Source organism: Chrysoperla carnea, chromosome 2 (assembly GCF_905475395.1).
Source record: "Chrysoperla carnea chromosome 2, inChrCarn1.1, whole genome shotgun sequence".
NCBI lineage: Eukaryota > Metazoa > Arthropoda > Insecta > Neuroptera > Chrysopidae > Chrysoperla > Chrysoperla carnea.
Window position 1 is genome coordinate 568,030 of NC_058338.1, and position 19,687 is coordinate 587,716.

General features: G+C 28.7%; 1 protein-coding gene and 1 long non-coding RNA gene across 2 annotated transcripts; one reads left to right on the plus strand and one right to left on the minus strand.

The window, feature by feature from the left end:
- Window positions 1-780: 780 nt before the first annotated feature.
- Window positions 781-13,042, plus strand: LOC123294182. Its single transcript, XR_006535076.1, has 3 exons — window positions 781-878; window positions 994-1,098; window positions 12,930-13,042. It is a non-coding gene; the product is annotated as an uncharacterized LOC123294182 (long non-coding RNA).
- A 2,953-nt stretch (window positions 13,043-15,995) lies between these two features.
- LOC123294133 (trypsin-like) lies at window positions 15,996-18,325 on the minus strand. The gene is made up of 6 exons (XM_044875222.1): window positions 18,203-18,325; window positions 17,606-17,721; window positions 17,002-17,298; window positions 16,712-16,822; window positions 16,124-16,469; window positions 15,996-16,036 (listed from the first exon to the last, which is right to left on the minus strand). Exons 1-6 carry the CDS (start codon window positions 18,279-18,281, stop codon window positions 15,996-15,998), a joined length of 990 nt encoding a protein of 329 aa, XP_044731157.1. The 5' UTR covers window positions 18,282-18,325.
- Between the last annotated feature and the right edge of the window lie 1,362 nt (window positions 18,326-19,687).

The window sequence follows — 19,687 nt, forward strand, 5'->3', positions numbered from 1 at the left end:
CAGATTACAAACAGTATTACATGTAATCTGTGCATTTTTTATGACACTGAGTTTACATAAATACTTTTTAAGCAAAAGGAAAAAATAATATTATTTTTAAATCCTATTAATATGATTTTGGAACTTTTTAACATCATATTTCGATTATAGTGACCAATTGTCTAAGTATAGATATATGATATAGTCTAATCTAATATAGATATAGTATTTATTCAATTAGTTCTTTTAATTGAAATCAATTCATACTTTTTTTAGCTCTTATTAATACATTTTATAAATAATAATTCTTCATAAAATATAGATTTACAATATTTGATAAAATACATAAAAATAAATTACATAACATAAAGTTGTTGAAACTAGTTTGTCATTTTGATATAAAATTATTGCAAAAACAGGTAAATCAAACCAAATTTTTAGTCTTTATAAAAATAAAATTCATTTGATGAAATGTATTATTTATTTAATAACCAATTAAATTAATTATTTAAATACTCTGTGCTTCGTATAATTATTATTAAAACTAAATAAATATATTATTTTATATAGAAATATAAAATTATTTAACAATAAACTAATTTCAATGTTTAAATACTCTGTGCTTTGTATAATTATTAAAACTATAAAATCTGTAAGTAATTACGCTTCGATTTCTTATCCAATTTTTTATTAATAATGGGTAAAATGTTTTGGGATCAAAATAAAATAAACCGAATTTTTAGTTTTAAGACAAAAGTAAAAATTATTTGATGAAATTTATTAATTATTTAACTACCAACTAAAATAATTGTGTAAATACTCTGTGCTTCATATAATTATTAAAACTACAAACACTGTATATGGATTATATTTCGACTTCTAACCCAGTTTTTTTTAAGGTATTTTTAAAAAAAATATTATTTGTTAAATGTTTTGGAAGCAAATTTTGATTTTTCATCAAGAATTTATTATATTTAAAATTTATTTTAAAATCATTTTTTCGTTTTTTTATAGAAAAATTTCTGCTATTTCGAATATCCTACGAGTGCAGTTCAATGCAGCTTCAATTGGGTTCTGTGAATGATTCGAACTTCGACTTCTAGCCCAGTTTTTTTGAAGGTAAGTTTTTTTTTATTATTTGTTAAATGTTTTGGGAACAAATTTTGACTTTTAATCAATAATTTATTATATTTAACAATTCATTTAAAAATATTTTTTCGTGTTTTTTATAGAAAAATTTTTGCTTTTTCGATCGAATTTCGGAATTTCGGTATGAATGCATATAAATATATACTTTTACAGCAATACATAAATGAAAATATCGCTTATAACAGCCAAAATTTTGATCTCAATTCTATGTCTTTATAAACGATTTTGTACGAATTAACGCAAATGTTTTGGACATTTAAACAACTTTTGCACAACAAAACATTTGTAAGAATCAAAATTTGAAAGACGAGGGTAATATCTGACAATTATTTTAGAATGGCAAATTTTCATAGGTGGGAAATTGACTTTCAAAAAGCCTGGAAAATTTCTTATTTTGTGGCAAAATCTAAAATTGATTAAACACATTACTCAAATAAACGATAAGAATAAACGAAATTCCAAAAAATATAGAATTATACGCTGTATTTAAAGTAAATTTTATCGAAAAGGGATTAAAAAACCACCCTTTTCGAAGTTTTGGTGCGTTTTAACTTCAGTATAGGCCCTCAAATTGAGATTCAGGGTTGAAAATCTGTATGTACATTGGGCTATATTTAAAAATTTGACTAGAGCCTTTCGTATTTCCAACCAGTCTAAAACGGCCTGTTGAATCCTTTCATCCCCTTTTAGACCTATGTATGAATAAGTATATAATAACCGTAACAAATAAAAGCCATAAAGCAGAGTTTATAATTTACATAAATTACAAATATAAGGTGTTGTTGAACAGTGTAAACCAATAATTTGATTATTTAATTATATTGATTAATTTTGATGGTGACTTTTATCACAGATGTGATTTAAAATGGTATACATATACCTATCAAGCAGTGACTACGTATAGTGACTACTAGAGCAGGAATAAATAAATAAAATCATTCATCTAATATCTAATAATTGTGGGGTTGTTCACCACAAAAAAAAAAGGAATTCGTATATATATTTATTAACAAGGGTTGATTCAAATACATTACATACTGTTGTGCGTATTTATTAAGGGGAGACTCTAAGTATTACTAAAAAAAATTACATTTTATTTTATTATTATATATAGACAATTACATATAGCTGTTGTTATTCCTACACACTATGTATTTAAATGACCATCGATAAAAAGTATACTTATATGTTCTTAAAAAAAGTCAAATTAAGCAGTATAGCTAATTCAAACATTGCAAATTGTAAAGTGGACGACTCCCTTAATATCAATGAACACAATTATTAGGATTCATATACTTAAAGTCATTTATTTGATGTAGTACAAGTATTACACTGGACCACACACACAATGGGGATTGTTGATGGGTTTGAGTTGTTTTGGGATGGTTTTATATTCGATTGATATCAAATCTTTTACAATTCATTACATTGTCTACGATTATTACAAGCTTTATGAACAAGTCCTACAAAGTGATGCTAGTCACTTATTACTAACTATCAGTTACCCATCCGCTTTGCCATCTAATTTCAACTTTAAAAACAAAAGAGATCAATAATTATTTTTTAAAATAAAGAGCAACTGATGGATGTTTTTCCATGATAAATCGGTTCTCCAATCCAAAAATGTGACATAATTTCTAAATGACCCCGAAAGAGATGTACTAGGTTATAAAAATATCAAATTTAAAACTGTTATAAAACAAACTCTAAGTATCACGTTTCGCTTCAAATCAGTTGCCATACCATGCTTAAGTTGCCATAACTGACTGATAGCTTATTTATATAGTTATGCACATGGAGGTTTTATATATTTATGCACATGGAGGTTGTGTGGCGTTCAAAACAATTACTTTTTGACTTGTTATCTTCAATAAATTTTAATGCAGAAAATGATGAAATAAATGAATGGTAAATAGAAATAATAAACCTTTCAAAAATGATTCAAAAACATTATTTTATTATCTCTTAATACCCAAAATATATCATCTGCGGGCCAATTCTTTTATTTTCACTTACAATTTCGACTCATATTTGGGAATTGTCCCGTAAATTAAATTAACGTTATTTTGAAAAACTCCGATTGAAAATTGTGTACCGATCGATATCGATGGAATTTTAGACACAAAATAAATATTTTAAATTTAAAATCATTTTGCGGATTATTTATTTGAAGTATAAAGAAATTTTTATATCCATGTATAATTTTTTTTAAAGAATAGATTAATTATCTAAACTATATTATTCAACCCCTCACAATCCTCCCAGAAGCTATGTAACATATTAAAATAAGCAAAACACAGATGTAATATAGTTGTTATATTTTTTGCTAATTACTAAAATGTTCAAAATAAATTATAAATTAAAAACAATAAAACAAAAGGGAGCGAAAAGGAGCATAACATACAGCTCGACCACAACTATTATAATAATAAAAAACAATTAACTTTTTTAAGGGATGCAAGTTAATAACAGGACTGAAATAGGGACTTTTTAGGATGTTGATCATAAATTTATTATAATTAGAGTTGAATTAGTTCATTTAAATTAAAACCATTAATTTTTTTTTGGTAATTTTTATTTTGTGAAATAAAAATGATTTATGAAATAAACGCTGATTCGTTTCTGATGAATTTTTTAATCGTAATCCGGAAACAAAATACGAATTCGAGTTCAAATTTTGAGTAAAAATGTATCGAATTCATTTCTTTTTTATCGAGGTATTCAAAATTATTTAAATTCTCTTTGATCCCAGTTTTATATAGGGAAGAATGGATTAAACGGGTAATTTTCGTAGTGGAGAATGTCTTGTGCAGCGGCACTTTTGTATTGTTATTCAGCGGTAATAAATTAGTTTATGTCAAAATACTTTTAAGTACGATATTAATGAGACAATCATAAATTACATTCAATATGCAATCCAAGTGAATCCTGGTCTTTGAATTAATGGGACTAGGGTCAGTCGTTGTATTTGACTATTATTTCAGAAAAATTGTGCCTAACTAATTAAATTACGAAGGTATTCAGAGCTGGGGATTCTTTAAAATGTTTTCATTGCGTGGCAAATTTAAAATTGATAAATCATTCATTGAGAACAATCTCGAACTTTCAACATAGAAAGGATGTCCGTTGGTTTCGAACGTTGAGAATTGCAAGTTTATTTAAATTTGAGCTTCGACCATGTGATTCTTTCAATTTTATATCAAAAACTACGCATGGTCCTAGTCGTGTAATTATAAAAATATAAATAGGTTTTTGATAAAAACAATTAGTTAGCATACGCATCGCACGCGCGCCAAACATGCTACAAAACACTTATTTTAAGTGAAATATTATAAGTAAAAAGCACTTAAGTCATATTATCTTAAATTCTTTTGGGTTATTAAGAATTAAATTCATTTCAAATTAATTTTTCTAATTAATTTCATAATTATATCTTTTTATAATAAATCAAAATATTTATCTTATATATTTATTACTCTAGCAAGTTTTTTGCTGTCGATCCCTTTCAAGCTTATTATACCATGTATATATGAAATATACATAGTATATTAAGTTTAGTCCCAAGTTTGTAACGCTTAAAAATAATGATGCTAGGAAAAAAATTTTGTCATAGGTGTTCATGAAATCACCTAATTAGTCCATTTCCGGCTGTCCGTCTGTCCGTCTGTGGACACGATAACTCAAAAACGAAAAAAGATATCGAGCTGAAATTTTTACAGCGTACGCAGGACGTAAAAAGTGAGGTCAAGTTCGTACATGAGCATCATATGTCAATTGGGTCTTGCGTCCGTAGGACCCATTTTATAAACCGTTAGAGATAGAACAAAAGTTTAAATGTAAAAAATGTTCCTTATCAAAAATTAAACAACTTTTGTTTGAAACATTTTTTCGTAAACATCACTGTTTACCCGTGAGGGCACCAATTAGGCGGAAATTTTATAATATGTACTATACTTGATTATCAGTTATGTATGTGTCACATGTTTGTATGTGTAATGTGATAAAGAAATCAACACTGACTATGCATGGTATTTCAACAATTAACTCAGTCAATTGTTTGTTTTCACTTGTTATGTCTAAATTTGACGAACAATATACTCACGGTCTAAAAATGTACCGCTTAGGAAAAAATTAAGCTGGGCGAATAATTTGAACGAAAAATATCATAAATTTAAATAAATTTATTAGGCAAACATGTTCTCGTAATATTAATTTAAGAAATTTTGATTCTTTTCATCACTTTTCTACGAAATTTGTTGTTTATTGTTTTTAGCCACAGGTTACGGTAAACTACGAGTTCAAATATTATTACACATGTCTAATGAACAAGGTTTTTAAATAATTAACTCAGTTAGTCGTTAATTTTTAAGTTAAAAGACATGATTTAAAGTAAATACTAAAATGATTGGATAAATTTTGTTAAATTTTGTACATTCATGACAATGTATGAATAAAACTAATTATTTATAAACAAATTAAATAAAAATAATAATAATAAATTATTTATTTTATGATTTTATTAAATTACACCTTTATAAGTGTATATTGACTGACTGTATTAGTGTCACCTCCGTTGGATTATGATTAACCTTTTTGGAGACAAACAAACATATTCAAAGATCTTTCTTATAAACTTTAATTTCTTTTAAATAATGCAATTTTTTTTTATATTTATTTTATATACAGTGTGTCAAATTATTTATTGTTAACATTTTATTAAAGTCCCAGATATCGAGAAAATTCTTTGCTTCTTCGGGATTCTTTTAAGGAAAGTTTTCATTTTTAAAGCTTTCATCCAATTTTTATTCTGTTTGAATAGAAAAATAAACCATATGCTTCAAAATTGAGATAAACAAATTCATAAAAAATATAATTTTACACAATTTACCTTCGGAACTTTTCAAATTTCATAGTTACAGGGTTGTACAGTAACATGTTACCACGAATTTATGTAGTTTAACGAATTGAAATCTGTTTGGGATGTAAATATCAACTTTATAGAATTAAGATAAAAAAATGTGGTGAAAGAAGGAAGTAAATTTTATTTTCTACAATTTTGCTTATTATAAAAATTTCAATGTTAATCAAAATATTATAAAATCGGATTCAAAAATTGTAAAGGAACTTTCTTCTTAGAATATAATTTTCTATCCAAATAATTCCACGCATGACTTGTTTGCTATGCAATATGTTTCGGCACACCCTCTATACATTTAAGCCATTTATTTTTTTCAAATAAATTTACAATCTATAAAATAAATAAAGATAAAAAACTATATACATATCTTTGTCATAAGAATACAAAAACAATAGGAATATAATGTGCTTTCTTTGCTAATGTGGGCTAAGTTTTCACTTTCCGCACTATTTTCCGTGCGATAAATAGCTAAATGAGCATTATTTACGCTTAATTTACTTGTTGCATCATCTACGTTTGTCGCGTCCAAATTAAAATTTGCGTGAGACTAATCAATTTGTCGCATTCAATTTGCCATACATATTTTTCGGGTACTGAGCCCCTTACATTTTTTTCGGGTACTGAACCCTAAACTTGCACTTGAAACATATCTAAGAACACAATCCATTGAATTACTTTTCAATTACTTTTTCGTTCGGTGGTTCAAAATAGAATTACATTCGAAGATAAAAAAATACTTGTTTCTAGCTCCAACGTAATGTGCGTATTGACTATAAAGTGCACTTGTTGCATACTATACTAATATATTTTTATGTTGATAGTGTCATGGCGTATGAAGTCAATTCGCAGGTCAAGTCAATACGATTTAGCATGTTGCAAATATTAAAAATATTATTTATATTTGCATTTTATTATTATTATTGTTGCATTATATTACAGTCAAAATCGGTTATGATGACGAACCGGTTATAAAAACGAAATGAAAAAATACAATCGGAATCCTTCATACTAACACCATACCTAAAAGGGTAGTCAAAATCGCGCGTGTAACCGACTAAAAAGGATATAAAAATCCTTTATTTTTGAAAAAAAAGCTATTTTCAATTCCAAAAAACGTCTGATACTTAAACTAAAAAACAAGAACGAGAAATGTCGTGGGACACCCGGTAGAATCTTTTGTCATTTCCTAGCTTCGTACATTAGAAATGTAGCGTTTTATTTACATTTTTGTGAAAATTTGCCAGGGGTTTTTTCAATTTTGTAAATCTCACTTGTTTATCCGTATTTTATGGACAGTATGTTTCTTGAATTCGTTTTTCTACTTAAGACTTTTTAAAGGTTCATTTCGATTGGTTCAAGCTCTAGTTTCGTCACATATAATATTTTGTCACAATATTCTCTGATTGACGAGGTCAGTGCTTAAAGGTTCATTCAGATATAATAACAATAATTATGATTATTATTGTAAGTAATATAGCGGCCTTTTTTTTATTACTTTGAAAGCCATTGTTTTTTTTTAAATAATTTTATTAAAAAAAAAAGCATTAATGCATATTATTGCCTTTTTATAATTGTGCATTTTAATTTAAATAATAATTATTTTTTATTCTTTCTTTCAATTTCTAATTTATTTTCTAATTTTGTTCTCCATTTTAAGTGGTAAAGATCATTGTGATTAAATTTTAACCGACTTCAAACAAAAAACGACGAGGTTCTCAATACGACTGTATTGAGAAAATTATGGAAACAATTTTATTCTAATTTGAAAAGACTCGAAAGAAATCCAACGATTAAGAACGATGTATAGTTAAGGATGTATGAGCGTGGTAGTGGAGGCACAAATTTCAAAATAGATATTTTCAATTTTTATGATAAATTTATATTATTACTTGACGATATAAGACGAAAAGTAAGAATACAATTTTTCGATATCTGGCTTAATTTCCAAAATATTGAAAATTGAAAATTTTGTTTAATTATTTAGCTTTCGATATTTCGAAAACCAAGACACATATCGAAAAATTTTATTCTTATTTTTCGTCTACATTCATGAAGTTATAACAAAATTCATCATCAAAGTTGAAAATAAGATAAAAATAATTTCAACCCTTAATCTACCCTGCTCTTACATCCCTTATATGGACGGTGACACTTAGTTTTTTTCTTTTCTAATTCATTGCTAATATGTTTACTTTCTATTAAAAAGTTTTTTTTAAATTTGTTTTCATTCATTCCAAATGAAAATTATCAAAAACTTCCAAAATATGTCGTTTTTTGAGATTCCTCCATAAGAGCCAATGTATTTTATATCGATTTTTAATGACTTTTTTCTTAAAAATTTGCACGGATACCTAAGCTGAAATTTTAACCACATATTCTTTGAGTAAAAGTCTAGCTACAAACAAATTTTGAGCCTTTAAATCAAACATTGTTGTCATGCTCATACATCCTTAAACTAGATGGTTGTATAAAAACATGCTAAGTTTTTTTTATCTACTGCCTTGGAAATAAAATAAATTTGTCGATTTTATTTAAAATCCAAAAAGTTTGTCTTCGACAGTTTTTTTATCGAAAACATAATCATGAATAATTTTACATATGCAACATACTTAGTAAGGGGTCGTTCAAATCTGATGTACACTGTTAAAAAAATTATTTGGAAATTTACTAAAAAGAACTCAAATATTTGTTCTATGGTTTAAGACTGAAATATTAAAGCTACTTTAACTCTTAAACTTTATGCATTAATTGTAATATTAGTTTAAAAAAGACATACTTCTGATTTAGTAGTCAACCCAATATATGCGTACATTATCTTCATTTGGCTTAATCAAGATATTTATTATGACTGAACATAAAATTTCCTTGTTCTTACTTTAAATTATTCTCATTTTTTTGAATGAAAAACTTAAATTTTGGACAAAAACTATAAATTGACAAATTGTAAATTAGTTTCAAAATATTCCTAAAAGTCATGGCAAGCTGAAGCGATTTAAAAAGTTTTAGTTTCCTAGGTAACACAACGTCGAATTTTGGACTCGTTTTAAATTGTTGCACATAACAAATTTTTACCAGCTAGCAAATTATAATGTGCGATAAGGAACATAGTTCCAAAAATAACCAACAATAGAACGGCAAATTAATATTTTTTACAGTGTAGTTTTAAAATATTAAAAAAAAAGGGTAGTTTGAAGTCGAGAAAAGGTTTTTGTATCTAAGCTTAGCTTGTGTAACCCAAACTATTCATGGGTTTACGATAAGAAAACTTAGAGGGTTAAATAAAGCATTGTGGATCGTGAATCTAATTATGTATTATCTAAAACATTATTTGTTTTAAGACGACCATTACCATTAAACTATTGTCATCACAAAGTGTTTTATATAGGTCTACGGCCTACAGTTGTTGTGACTTTCATTGGACATTTCAGGACTGATAAAGATGAAAAAAGCTCTTAATAAAGTTGTATATTACAACTGTTTAATACAGAAAACATTTGCAATTCAGCGGACAAAGGGTTGACTGGGGTGAATGGTTGAATTGACAATTCAGCAGAGACTTTTTGATTAGATGCCTACCTCCAAATTGAAGAATGATAGGTCACCTAGGAAACTAAAACTTTTTCAAGCGATTGAGTTTGCTATGAATGTTAAGAATATGCAAAAATATTTTAATCATTTGTCAAAATTTTATGCATTTCCATTAAAAAAAGTGAGTTAGAAAAATTAGTCAGAAGTTAAAGATAATAGATACAATGTACGAAGGTACGAAAGAACTATATTTCTTACCAGGTGTCCCACGACACCTTTAAATATCATTCTCATCTCAGAACTCTTCGAGTTTAAAAATTTACATGTATAAAAAAGTTTCTAATCTTCCCAACATACGTTCTAATGAACCACGTCTGGCCGTATACCTATTAGGTTAAGATCTACATCTACAAATATACCAAATAGTAAAAGGTTTAGTTAAAGAGGGTGCATTTTAAGCCGTCTAGTATCACATTTCATCATTGGGTATTATAAAAACAAATTTTATATACGTTGCGGAATCTTATCAACACCTTCATCAGTCTATTTTACATTCATACAAATGTTGTAAGTTAAAGGATTATAGATGTGTGTATATGTGTATAATGTGTTGACATTGTCACTTCACGCATAGCGAAGTACAAGATGACAATCTTTTATTACAAAGTTTAGAAAAATATCTGATCGGGGAATTTCATAACTCCCTTTGTACGGTGAAAAAAAAGAGAGGTATCGTGTAATACCCGGTTGGAACTATGTTCCTGTCGTTTAACATTTTTTGATTTTACCACCCAACTAGCAAATAAATTATAACGTGCGATAAGGCACAAAAATTATGAAATAGAAAAATATAGCGTAAATAGAATTATTATTTGATGTTTGAGCAAACCAGCGGATAAACGTTATATTAAAATCATAATTATTAGTTAATGACATGTCATGACCATGTCATTAGTAGGTACTAAACTACTATACTTAGGTTTTGTTGTGTTTTTTGGTTGACATGTGCTCAAGAAGAATATGATTGTATAAAATAACAAATGAATATGATTTTGATGAAGCTGAGGACCAGCAGCCCTTGTGGTTGCACTCCACCCCATTCAAATTATAAATATACAAATATTACAGATTCTTATCAATAAATATATAATACTCAACCATTCAATGGTTTGTTTTTACAATCAAAAAACAACCAAAAAGGTTTTTTTTAAGCATAGGTTTTTATACAAGGATGAAAGTAAATAAGGCACACTTTATAGTCCGTTGCATACTATCAAAAAAATGTATTCACTTGATACAGCCCTGAAACCTATGACAGTGAAACTTGCATTGAATTAATACTATTTGACGATAGGTACGATATGAGCTAGATTTGCCAGGGTTTATCCTGGTAGAAATATTTTTTGCCAGAATATTGTTATTTTTTATTGGTGTGACAGATTTTTGGGTCAAGTTTTGAGCTGTCACATCGAGATATTTCGAAAAACGAACGAACACGAATAAAATTTTATTGGTTTTATATATTATAAATCGGTGCGATAGACCTTTCTGCTACGATAAGAGCTGTTCCTAAAAAAAATAAAATTTGCAATAAAATGGTCTCTTACAAATTAATTTCCATGAAAGTGCAAAATACTTAATAGTATTGATTCATATGGGAAATTTCGAAAGCGGTGTAAGTGCAGTTTTACTGTCACGGGCTCCCCACTTTAATTTACATAAAATACGTGCCCAGTTGACGTACACCTTCATATGATATAAATATAGATGTTGATATGATCTGGCATTGCATTACAATTGTGTGATGATTTTTCAAAACCAATTTTTTATTATTAATATGGTTTTTGATTTCTAAAACTAACAATGGATCAGATCGGATTGGATTCAGGCAGGATTGATACAAAACAATACTACTTGAACAAATCAACGAGCTACCACCGCTACACGAGCGTTCACTAGCAACGTATGCGTACTATATTGAGCGTTATACTTTTTATTTATACAGAGTGTTCTACAATAATGCAGCCTGTTCAATTTTCGATGTTATTTTTGAATATTTCGATGCCTTTTTTGGAGTTTGATTCTAAACAAAAATGTGAAGTATTTCATATTTGACCAGTTTGTCAATCGAATAATATCTTGTAAAGCAAACGTTAATGGATCGCCTAGATCTTGCGGTTTAACGACTTTTATTGAGATATTTAGATCAGTTTGGAAATATGGCAATATTTTAGAAAAAAGTTTCCCGAGCAAATTTGAAAGTTTCAAAGGCTTACATATTACGAGGACATATGCTTATTAAAAATGGCAACTTTTTTTGTATAAAAAATTCTATTGAATTTAATATTCCGCATATATTTTAACATATATTTAACATATTTTTCACAAAGAGTTTTATTTTGCGAATTTACCAGCTTATAGTATCTGAACTTTCTAAATGTGTATGACACCCTGTAATTTAAAGTATAAAGTATATATTTGTTAGGGTATCAAATATAAATAAAATGTGGTTTTATATATTTTTTTGATTTTATCAAAAAAACATATTCATTCATTCATTCATCCTCCGGTCTGGTCCTTGTTTGAGTTTCAAGTTTTTTTTTTAAACCCAATAAAATGTAGATCTTATCAAAAAACCTCTTGGGCCATTATTAACAGCAGTTAGTCAATCAGTTCCTTCGGTAGCTGGTAGGCCATTGATATCAGTTTGATGAAAGCAAAGTTGGCCGTAAAACTGATATGATGTCGGTACTCGAACCAAGCCCTAAATACCACCAAATGACTTTACTTTTAGTTTTATTGCCCCCGCAAAATATAGACTTATGCATCATTGTATTGAATGTCATATATTTTTGATAAGGATATTTAAACGTGTGCCATAATATAATTGGATATATCAGATTACAGCCTTCACCAAAGTACAATAGGTAGATTGAATAAAGGTTGAATAGTTCTTTGTTAAAAAATATTTGTTTGATATTTAATACAGCGATGCGTGGTTGTATAAAATTACATTGTTGTAATGTGGTTTAAAACACAGATCATTAGATCTAAACACTAGGTCCAAGCGACCCATGTAATATATAATAATTATCCAAATACCGGATGGCCTACAATAACAACAGGTATCAAAAATTTGAGACCCATATTTGTGTATGTAAAAGAACTGACTCAATGGAGAGTTCAAGTTACTGACCCAATTTTGAAAATCAATCTTGAATATCGAAAATTTTTACTTTTATTCAAGTTATTCCGAATAGTTCGAGATAAATGTTTCAAGGAAGAAATGTTAGCCTCTGTTAAAAGAAGTTTTTTTAAGATGCTTTGAGCTAAATATTTTTTCTTTTTTTTGCAGGTTATTCTAATGGATTGGGGGAATAAACTTCTAATCCAAAATAACCTGCCTCAAATTACTAATCCATGGACAATATCAAGACAAATGGACCGCCAGCTCATAATAAAACAAAATTGAGGATTGATAAAAGCTTTTATAAAGAAATTTGAACATCATGGTTCGGATGTGACGAAGAAGGAAAGAAACTGCAAAAAATGTAAGGAACAACTTTCTGAGTTAATCTATTTGTTATCTTATATTCGAGTAATTTGTTTCCAATTTCTTTTTCTGTGGAATTTAGAAGTAGATTTAATGATATTTAAGATGTGTAATAATTAGGGGGGTCCACCCGGTACACATAGACATCAAAAGATTTCAATATCAGATAATAAAAATATTATTATAAAAAAACAGGGATATGATTTGTTTAGATTGTTTTATTATATCATATTGGATGGTGTGCTTGTAACTGGATGCTGACACATGACACATGTGACACACATGACACACAATAGATATCCTAATCATCTACTTTCATATTCCTGTTTGTTTATTACAATTCCTACATAAAATATAATATGCGGTTGGTTCTATTCATATATTTCAAACCGCATCTCAATTTAGCAATTTGAATCAAGCGCGAACTTTTTTTGATCTTGACCAATATTGAGCCCAGTCGAGCAGTTTTAACAGAATTTCTGAAAAGAGAAACGAAAACGACCGAAAAAAAAAGTGTTTGTAAAGATCGTGTAACGTCATAATGTTAATTAATAATTGTATATACAGTGTATAATATTCAATTAACATTATTACGTCACAACGATCTTTTTCGAACATTTTTGTTTTCGAGCGTTTTCGTTTCTCTTTTGAAAAGTTATTTTAAAACTGTTTGTAACTTTAAAATTATCATGAACAAATAAATATAACACCAATTATTCATAAAGAAAACAGATATCTGTAATTAGAATAACTTTTTTTGAGATTTCTATTGTGAGGAACTTTTGTGCGAATTACTGATGAGTGAATTATAAGTTGAAAGAACTGGTGACTTGATGACATCACGATCACAGTGATCTATCAGTGTATGGTTGGTTATAATTTTATAAAAATCAAATACATCATATTTTAATACAATTAAGTATCCAGAATGAATCCTGAATATTATATCCTATAAATATAATTATTAGGGATTTCACCCTTATTTAAATTCATTATTATTATTATTATTATTATACATACATATGCAAACCTTTACCAAACTAGTCATTACTTATTATTGACTCTGTACCTGTTACAGGGTGATTTGTTTTTAAATTCTACAATTGATAACTCAACAAGGTAAATTTACAAAATTTTAAAAACGATCGAGAAATTTTTCGAGTACAGAACCCTAAACTCGCACTTGAAACATATTTAAGAACACTCGCCAATAAATTTCGTTTTTCCTTAAAGCCCTGCAAGCTGAACCGATTTTGAAGATCATCACCAATTTTTTAGTTTTTTTTCGGGTACTGAACCCTAAACTCGCACTTAAAACATAGTTAAGAACACTCTCCATTAAATAACTTTTCAAACGAAAAAAAAAATCAAAATTGATTCATCCGTTTAGGCGCTACAATGACACAGACAGACAGACAGTTACACACATACAACTAGCTGTCAAACTGAACACCCCTTAACACCCATAACACCCCTTTTTTTTAGTTCGGGGGCTAAGAATCAATAAAAATAGACTATCAATTTTCGTCTATTTTCCTTTTCATCTATTCGTTCAATGCACTAATTTTTTGGGTTTACACGAACAAAAAAAACTTTATAAGCGGTATATTTTTTTTGATTTTTATTTTAAGAGAAGTCGCATTCACCCCTAAACCTTTCAACTAATAAAACACTCTGTATATAATAAAAGTACCTATAATATTATAATTTTGTATGTGGTTTATATAATTCCCGCAGCAAGCTCCATACACATGTGGTTGTGACTTAATAATTAGGTTAGAGATCAATTATATTATAACATTATAATATAATTACAGGATGAATCAGACACTTTTATATATGTTGTAGACATAACAACTATGTGTTCATAATAATCAAATCCTAAATTTAAAGCAAAAGTAAAGATATGTTCTTTTAATTCATCGATTCGCTTTATTTACATAATTATATATTCCAACTAATGAAATTTAAACTAAAATCAATCTCTTTCATAGAAGTAATGATTTTGTTTATTTAATTTCAATGATTTTGTATCAAATGAATTCATATTTTAAATTCAATTTCATTCTATTGTAAATATTTTTACATTATATTATTTGAACTTCTTGTCATTATTTTAATTTTTTTTTTGCAGTGTGTGAAATGAAAAATATAACCAACTTGCTGCTGAGTTAACCAAGAAAGGCTACAGAGTCTCATTGGATGTATTTGTCGTTGGTTCGCTCGGGTCCTGGCTAGCGAATAACTATGGGATTACGATGTCTTTGATCTAATAGCACTGAGATATACGCAGGTCAAGCTCTGTTGATGGTGTCAGACACGATCCGCTGATCGCGCTACATGGACATCGAACACCTAACCAGACAGAGGCAGTACTATGATCAGCCCCAAGTGTCCAAGCACAAAGTACTGGGTGGCCCGAACATCTGAGCCATCCCTCCCCCCATCTTCAGTGAAAAGTGATTGTGCATCTGTGATTATTTTAAACTGTGATAAGACACTTACTTGTTCTGATTCTAATTTTAAATGTTACTATTGTAAATATTTTTATTTATCGACTATTTCCTGTTTTATATCAAATTTTGTAAACTTTGTATCTTTTTAAGAATATTTAATTTAACTTTATATAAGTACAATATTGAGACACCCTTTAATATTATTGTACTGTCTCACGCTGTATTACATAATATAAATAAATGAAATAAAACAACCACACCACACCCCTAGCTCCCAGCTCCTAGCTCCCAGTCAGTCACCAGCTCCCATGTGTATAATCATATGAAGTGAATAAAACGATACATCATCACAAATTTAGTTCTGGTGACAACTTAAAAAATTGGCCAAGACATCAACACACACTCACACAAATTATGGTACAGAGTGACTACCATTCTTTTCTAGTAAAAATCCTTAAAAATGAATGAATGAATTTTTGGTAAGAAATAACAAAGTTAAAAAAAACACTTAAGTGTGATATTTTTTATTTAATGGTTGACGATTTGGACGATTTGGACTTTTCTTCATTCGCATTTCGTTATGTAGTTCCCAACATTTATCTTTTATCCAAGATTTAATTTCATGGTCTGCTACTCTTACAAAATAATCTGCGGATTTACATCCCTTAGCAATGGTTGTTCCAATCGCATATACTTTGTTGTTTACTATAAACGGTGTTCCAGAATCACCATCACATATTCCTCCCTGAAATGTATCATTCAAATCCTTGACACAAAACGAATGTTCGTTCACAAACTTGCCTGTTTCTTCATCACATTGATCAACTGGCACACTTTTCATTTGAATTTGTTGTAACGTGTTTGAGAGAGAGTTAGCGTTCGCTGTCTGAAATACAAACATCAAGATATACCTACTGAGTGATTCATTTAAATTGAGGCAACTAACTTGAATGGTCACAACTAAGATTTTGGACTTCATGTTTAAAATCTTATCAGGGAATGTACCTGGATGCCCTGGTAATAGATGTCAGAAAGAGACATATTTTGCAGTCAATGCTTCAGTTTTTCCTGAAAACACGGATTAAAACGACTGCATACTAATTTTCATGAATAAACAAATAAACTTACCTTCCAACCCCAACCAACAACTGTTCCAACTTTATTCGCTTGTTCAAAATCGTCTTCAGTTGCAAACTTTAAAGGTTGTATGGTTTTGGATCTGCATAGCGGTCTGTTCAGCTAAAACAAAAACAAAAAATTGTTATAAAAATGGCTCATTTTCTTTGACTTTCATTGTCCAACACTTCAGTGTTGATTGCTCGATTATCTTCATAAAAGAATACACACAAGAGATAAAGACGCTTGGCAAGAATCCAAAAGACCCAGGTTCGAATTAAGTATCTTTAACATGTGCTTACCTTCAATAACGCTATGTTATATTGCATGTAGTCCTGATCATAGCTATATTTATCATGAAGAATTCCTCTTGCAAAGTAAATTTTTTTTGCTCTGGGATCATCACGGTTTGTCACTCCAGCTTTAATGTATGCATTCGTAAATTGTAAAGTTCTCTCCTCCGCGAAATCATTATCATCACCATGTTCAAGACATATTGCAGTTGTCAGGATAACAGTTGACGTCAATATGACACCAGTACAACCATATCTGGAGCTTTCAATCCCTTGACCGTCAGGATTAATTTGAGTTAGAAATACCTAATATTTTCAAAGAAATAAGTTATTACATTTTATGGAGCTGTGCTAATACGAAAGAATGGTCATGAGGGAAGGTTAAACCATTCTTTTTCCGTTTACTTTTTTACCTAAAATTCGGAGTGCTAAAGTATTCTACCGAGGATAAAAATTAAAGAAAGTTAAATGTTATTTGAACGAATGATTGAAGGTTAACAATTTTATTGGTAAAAGGAGTATCTTGTCAAAGGAGTTAATGATTCCCGCCGTTAATGAAAACCGGGGAATTGGCGGGAGTGCTGACGTGCTAACTGTGCATGCTAATACTTACCACGTATGGAAATTCTTCGATGGAAGCATCTGTTCCCTTAATAATATAAGGTTTATTGCCAACGGCATATCCACGATTTTCTTTATAATCACTGTCATTTTCGTCACCATAATTCCCTTTGCCAAATAAGTACAAATTATTATTTAAAATTAAAGTTAATTAATTCGTTAATTTTACTAGGAATACCGAATCAGACGGGTCAAAATGATTCATTACGTCAGTTAGGTCTTTTTTCCCAACTCATTAGATGTTTCTTGCATTTTTCGATTTTGGAACAAATCAAATACTTATATAAGATGTAAATATTTACCATATCCTAAGATGGCCAGATTAGAATTTGACAAATTGAAACTTCCAAAAGGCTCTTCAGATAAGAGTTTCAATTGTTTTATCGGAGCGTTGTCATGAAAAAGGCTGTACACAATGAAAAGCATAATAGTTTTTGCACTTTCGGTACGCTTTCAAAGTTCTTAGGAAGTAAGATAACTTTTTTAATCATTCCAATCCCTGATAAAAACTGGTGATCCGTGATAAAAAAACTTTCATATTTCATTTCGTGGTCACTAAGTCTTAATTTTTTAATAAACAGCAACTTACTTATTTTACCGCTAACGTTTTGAGACGCTAAGATTGTGAATACAATTAATGAAAAGTAAAATTTTCCATGCGCAAACATTTTTCACTTGAATTACAAATATTACGACTTTAGCACACAGAAAATTCACAAAAAGATCAACTGAAGGTTTTCCTGAATTGCTTTCCCTTTTTTAAATAATTTCAGCTAATTAATGTTATTTCTCAAAATGTTTTTTATTTTCTAACAAATAAACAAAATATTTTGCAACAAATTTGAATTCTTGCGATAAAAATTGAGTACGTTGTTGAGTTTCTAATTGGACCAAATATTTAATTGATTGATTGATTTAGGGCTACGCACCAAAAAAGGTTGCAATTGTCTTCTTTTTAAGGTTGCAATTGTCCAGCGAACACGATATTCATTGATTATCAAGTGGTACGAAGTTCACCGGGGCAGCTAGTTTTAAATTTAAAAATAAGTGTTTAAATTGAAGTGTCCATTTGATTAAATTTTTAAATCTTCATTAAGTAGCGTTTGTCCTCACTGAAAAGACCATTTTTGAACTTAAGCCCTTTATTCCGAGTGCGTCAATTATTTTAAAAAACCACTGAGAAAACCAACACTTTCTTTTCTTTTATAAATTCTTTCTTCTATTTCTATTTTTTCGTAAATTTTCAAACATTTAAGTGCATTAAAATAAAAAGTAAAATCTTAAATCCTGTTTTATTCAATTTGATATCAAATTTTTTCCTGCACATAAAATGTTAAATACACTTAATAGCTGGATATCGCTTCGTCTACAGATCACATTAGATTCGTATCCAGAAAATATTGTCATCATATGGCTGTTCCATGCATTTTTATTTTGATACAGTGCGTTTCGTAAATATTGAAAGTTGCTCGAACAATAGTTTATTTATTAATCATTTTTTTTTAATTTTAACGTTTTGTTTTTCGTTTTTCATTACGAGTTACTTTTTACCGATGCTGATAATCAAGGTCAAATACGAGATCTTTGTAAGACGTCCTCCTTCAAATTGAAACAATTTTTATCCGGATCAATTTTTCTTTATAAAATTTATTGCAATAAATTTACTTCATTTAAAAAATTAATTTTGGAGTAAGCACATAATTTTTATTTGTTAAAATTGCCAAGCGTTTTTCTCAATTCTTTATTAATAGTAATTTCACCTTCAGTTTTTCACAAACTCGTATTATGTCTATACGTTTAAATCAATTCACACAACTTGAAATTTATGGAAATTTGATTTTGATATTGCCATCATTTTTTTGCTGTGGTTCTTTCATATCAAAAAAAAAAAAAAAATAAAATTTGAATTTATATCTAAATACGAATTTCATTTAGCTCTCACAGACCAAGGTGGGAGCACAGTGGTGAAGGAGGAACAACGAACAACTGGTATTTAAAGTCTAGGGCCAAGCGTTAGCATTTGACAGTCATTTTATACTGAGTAAACATTTGAATAAAACAAAATTTAACCCTA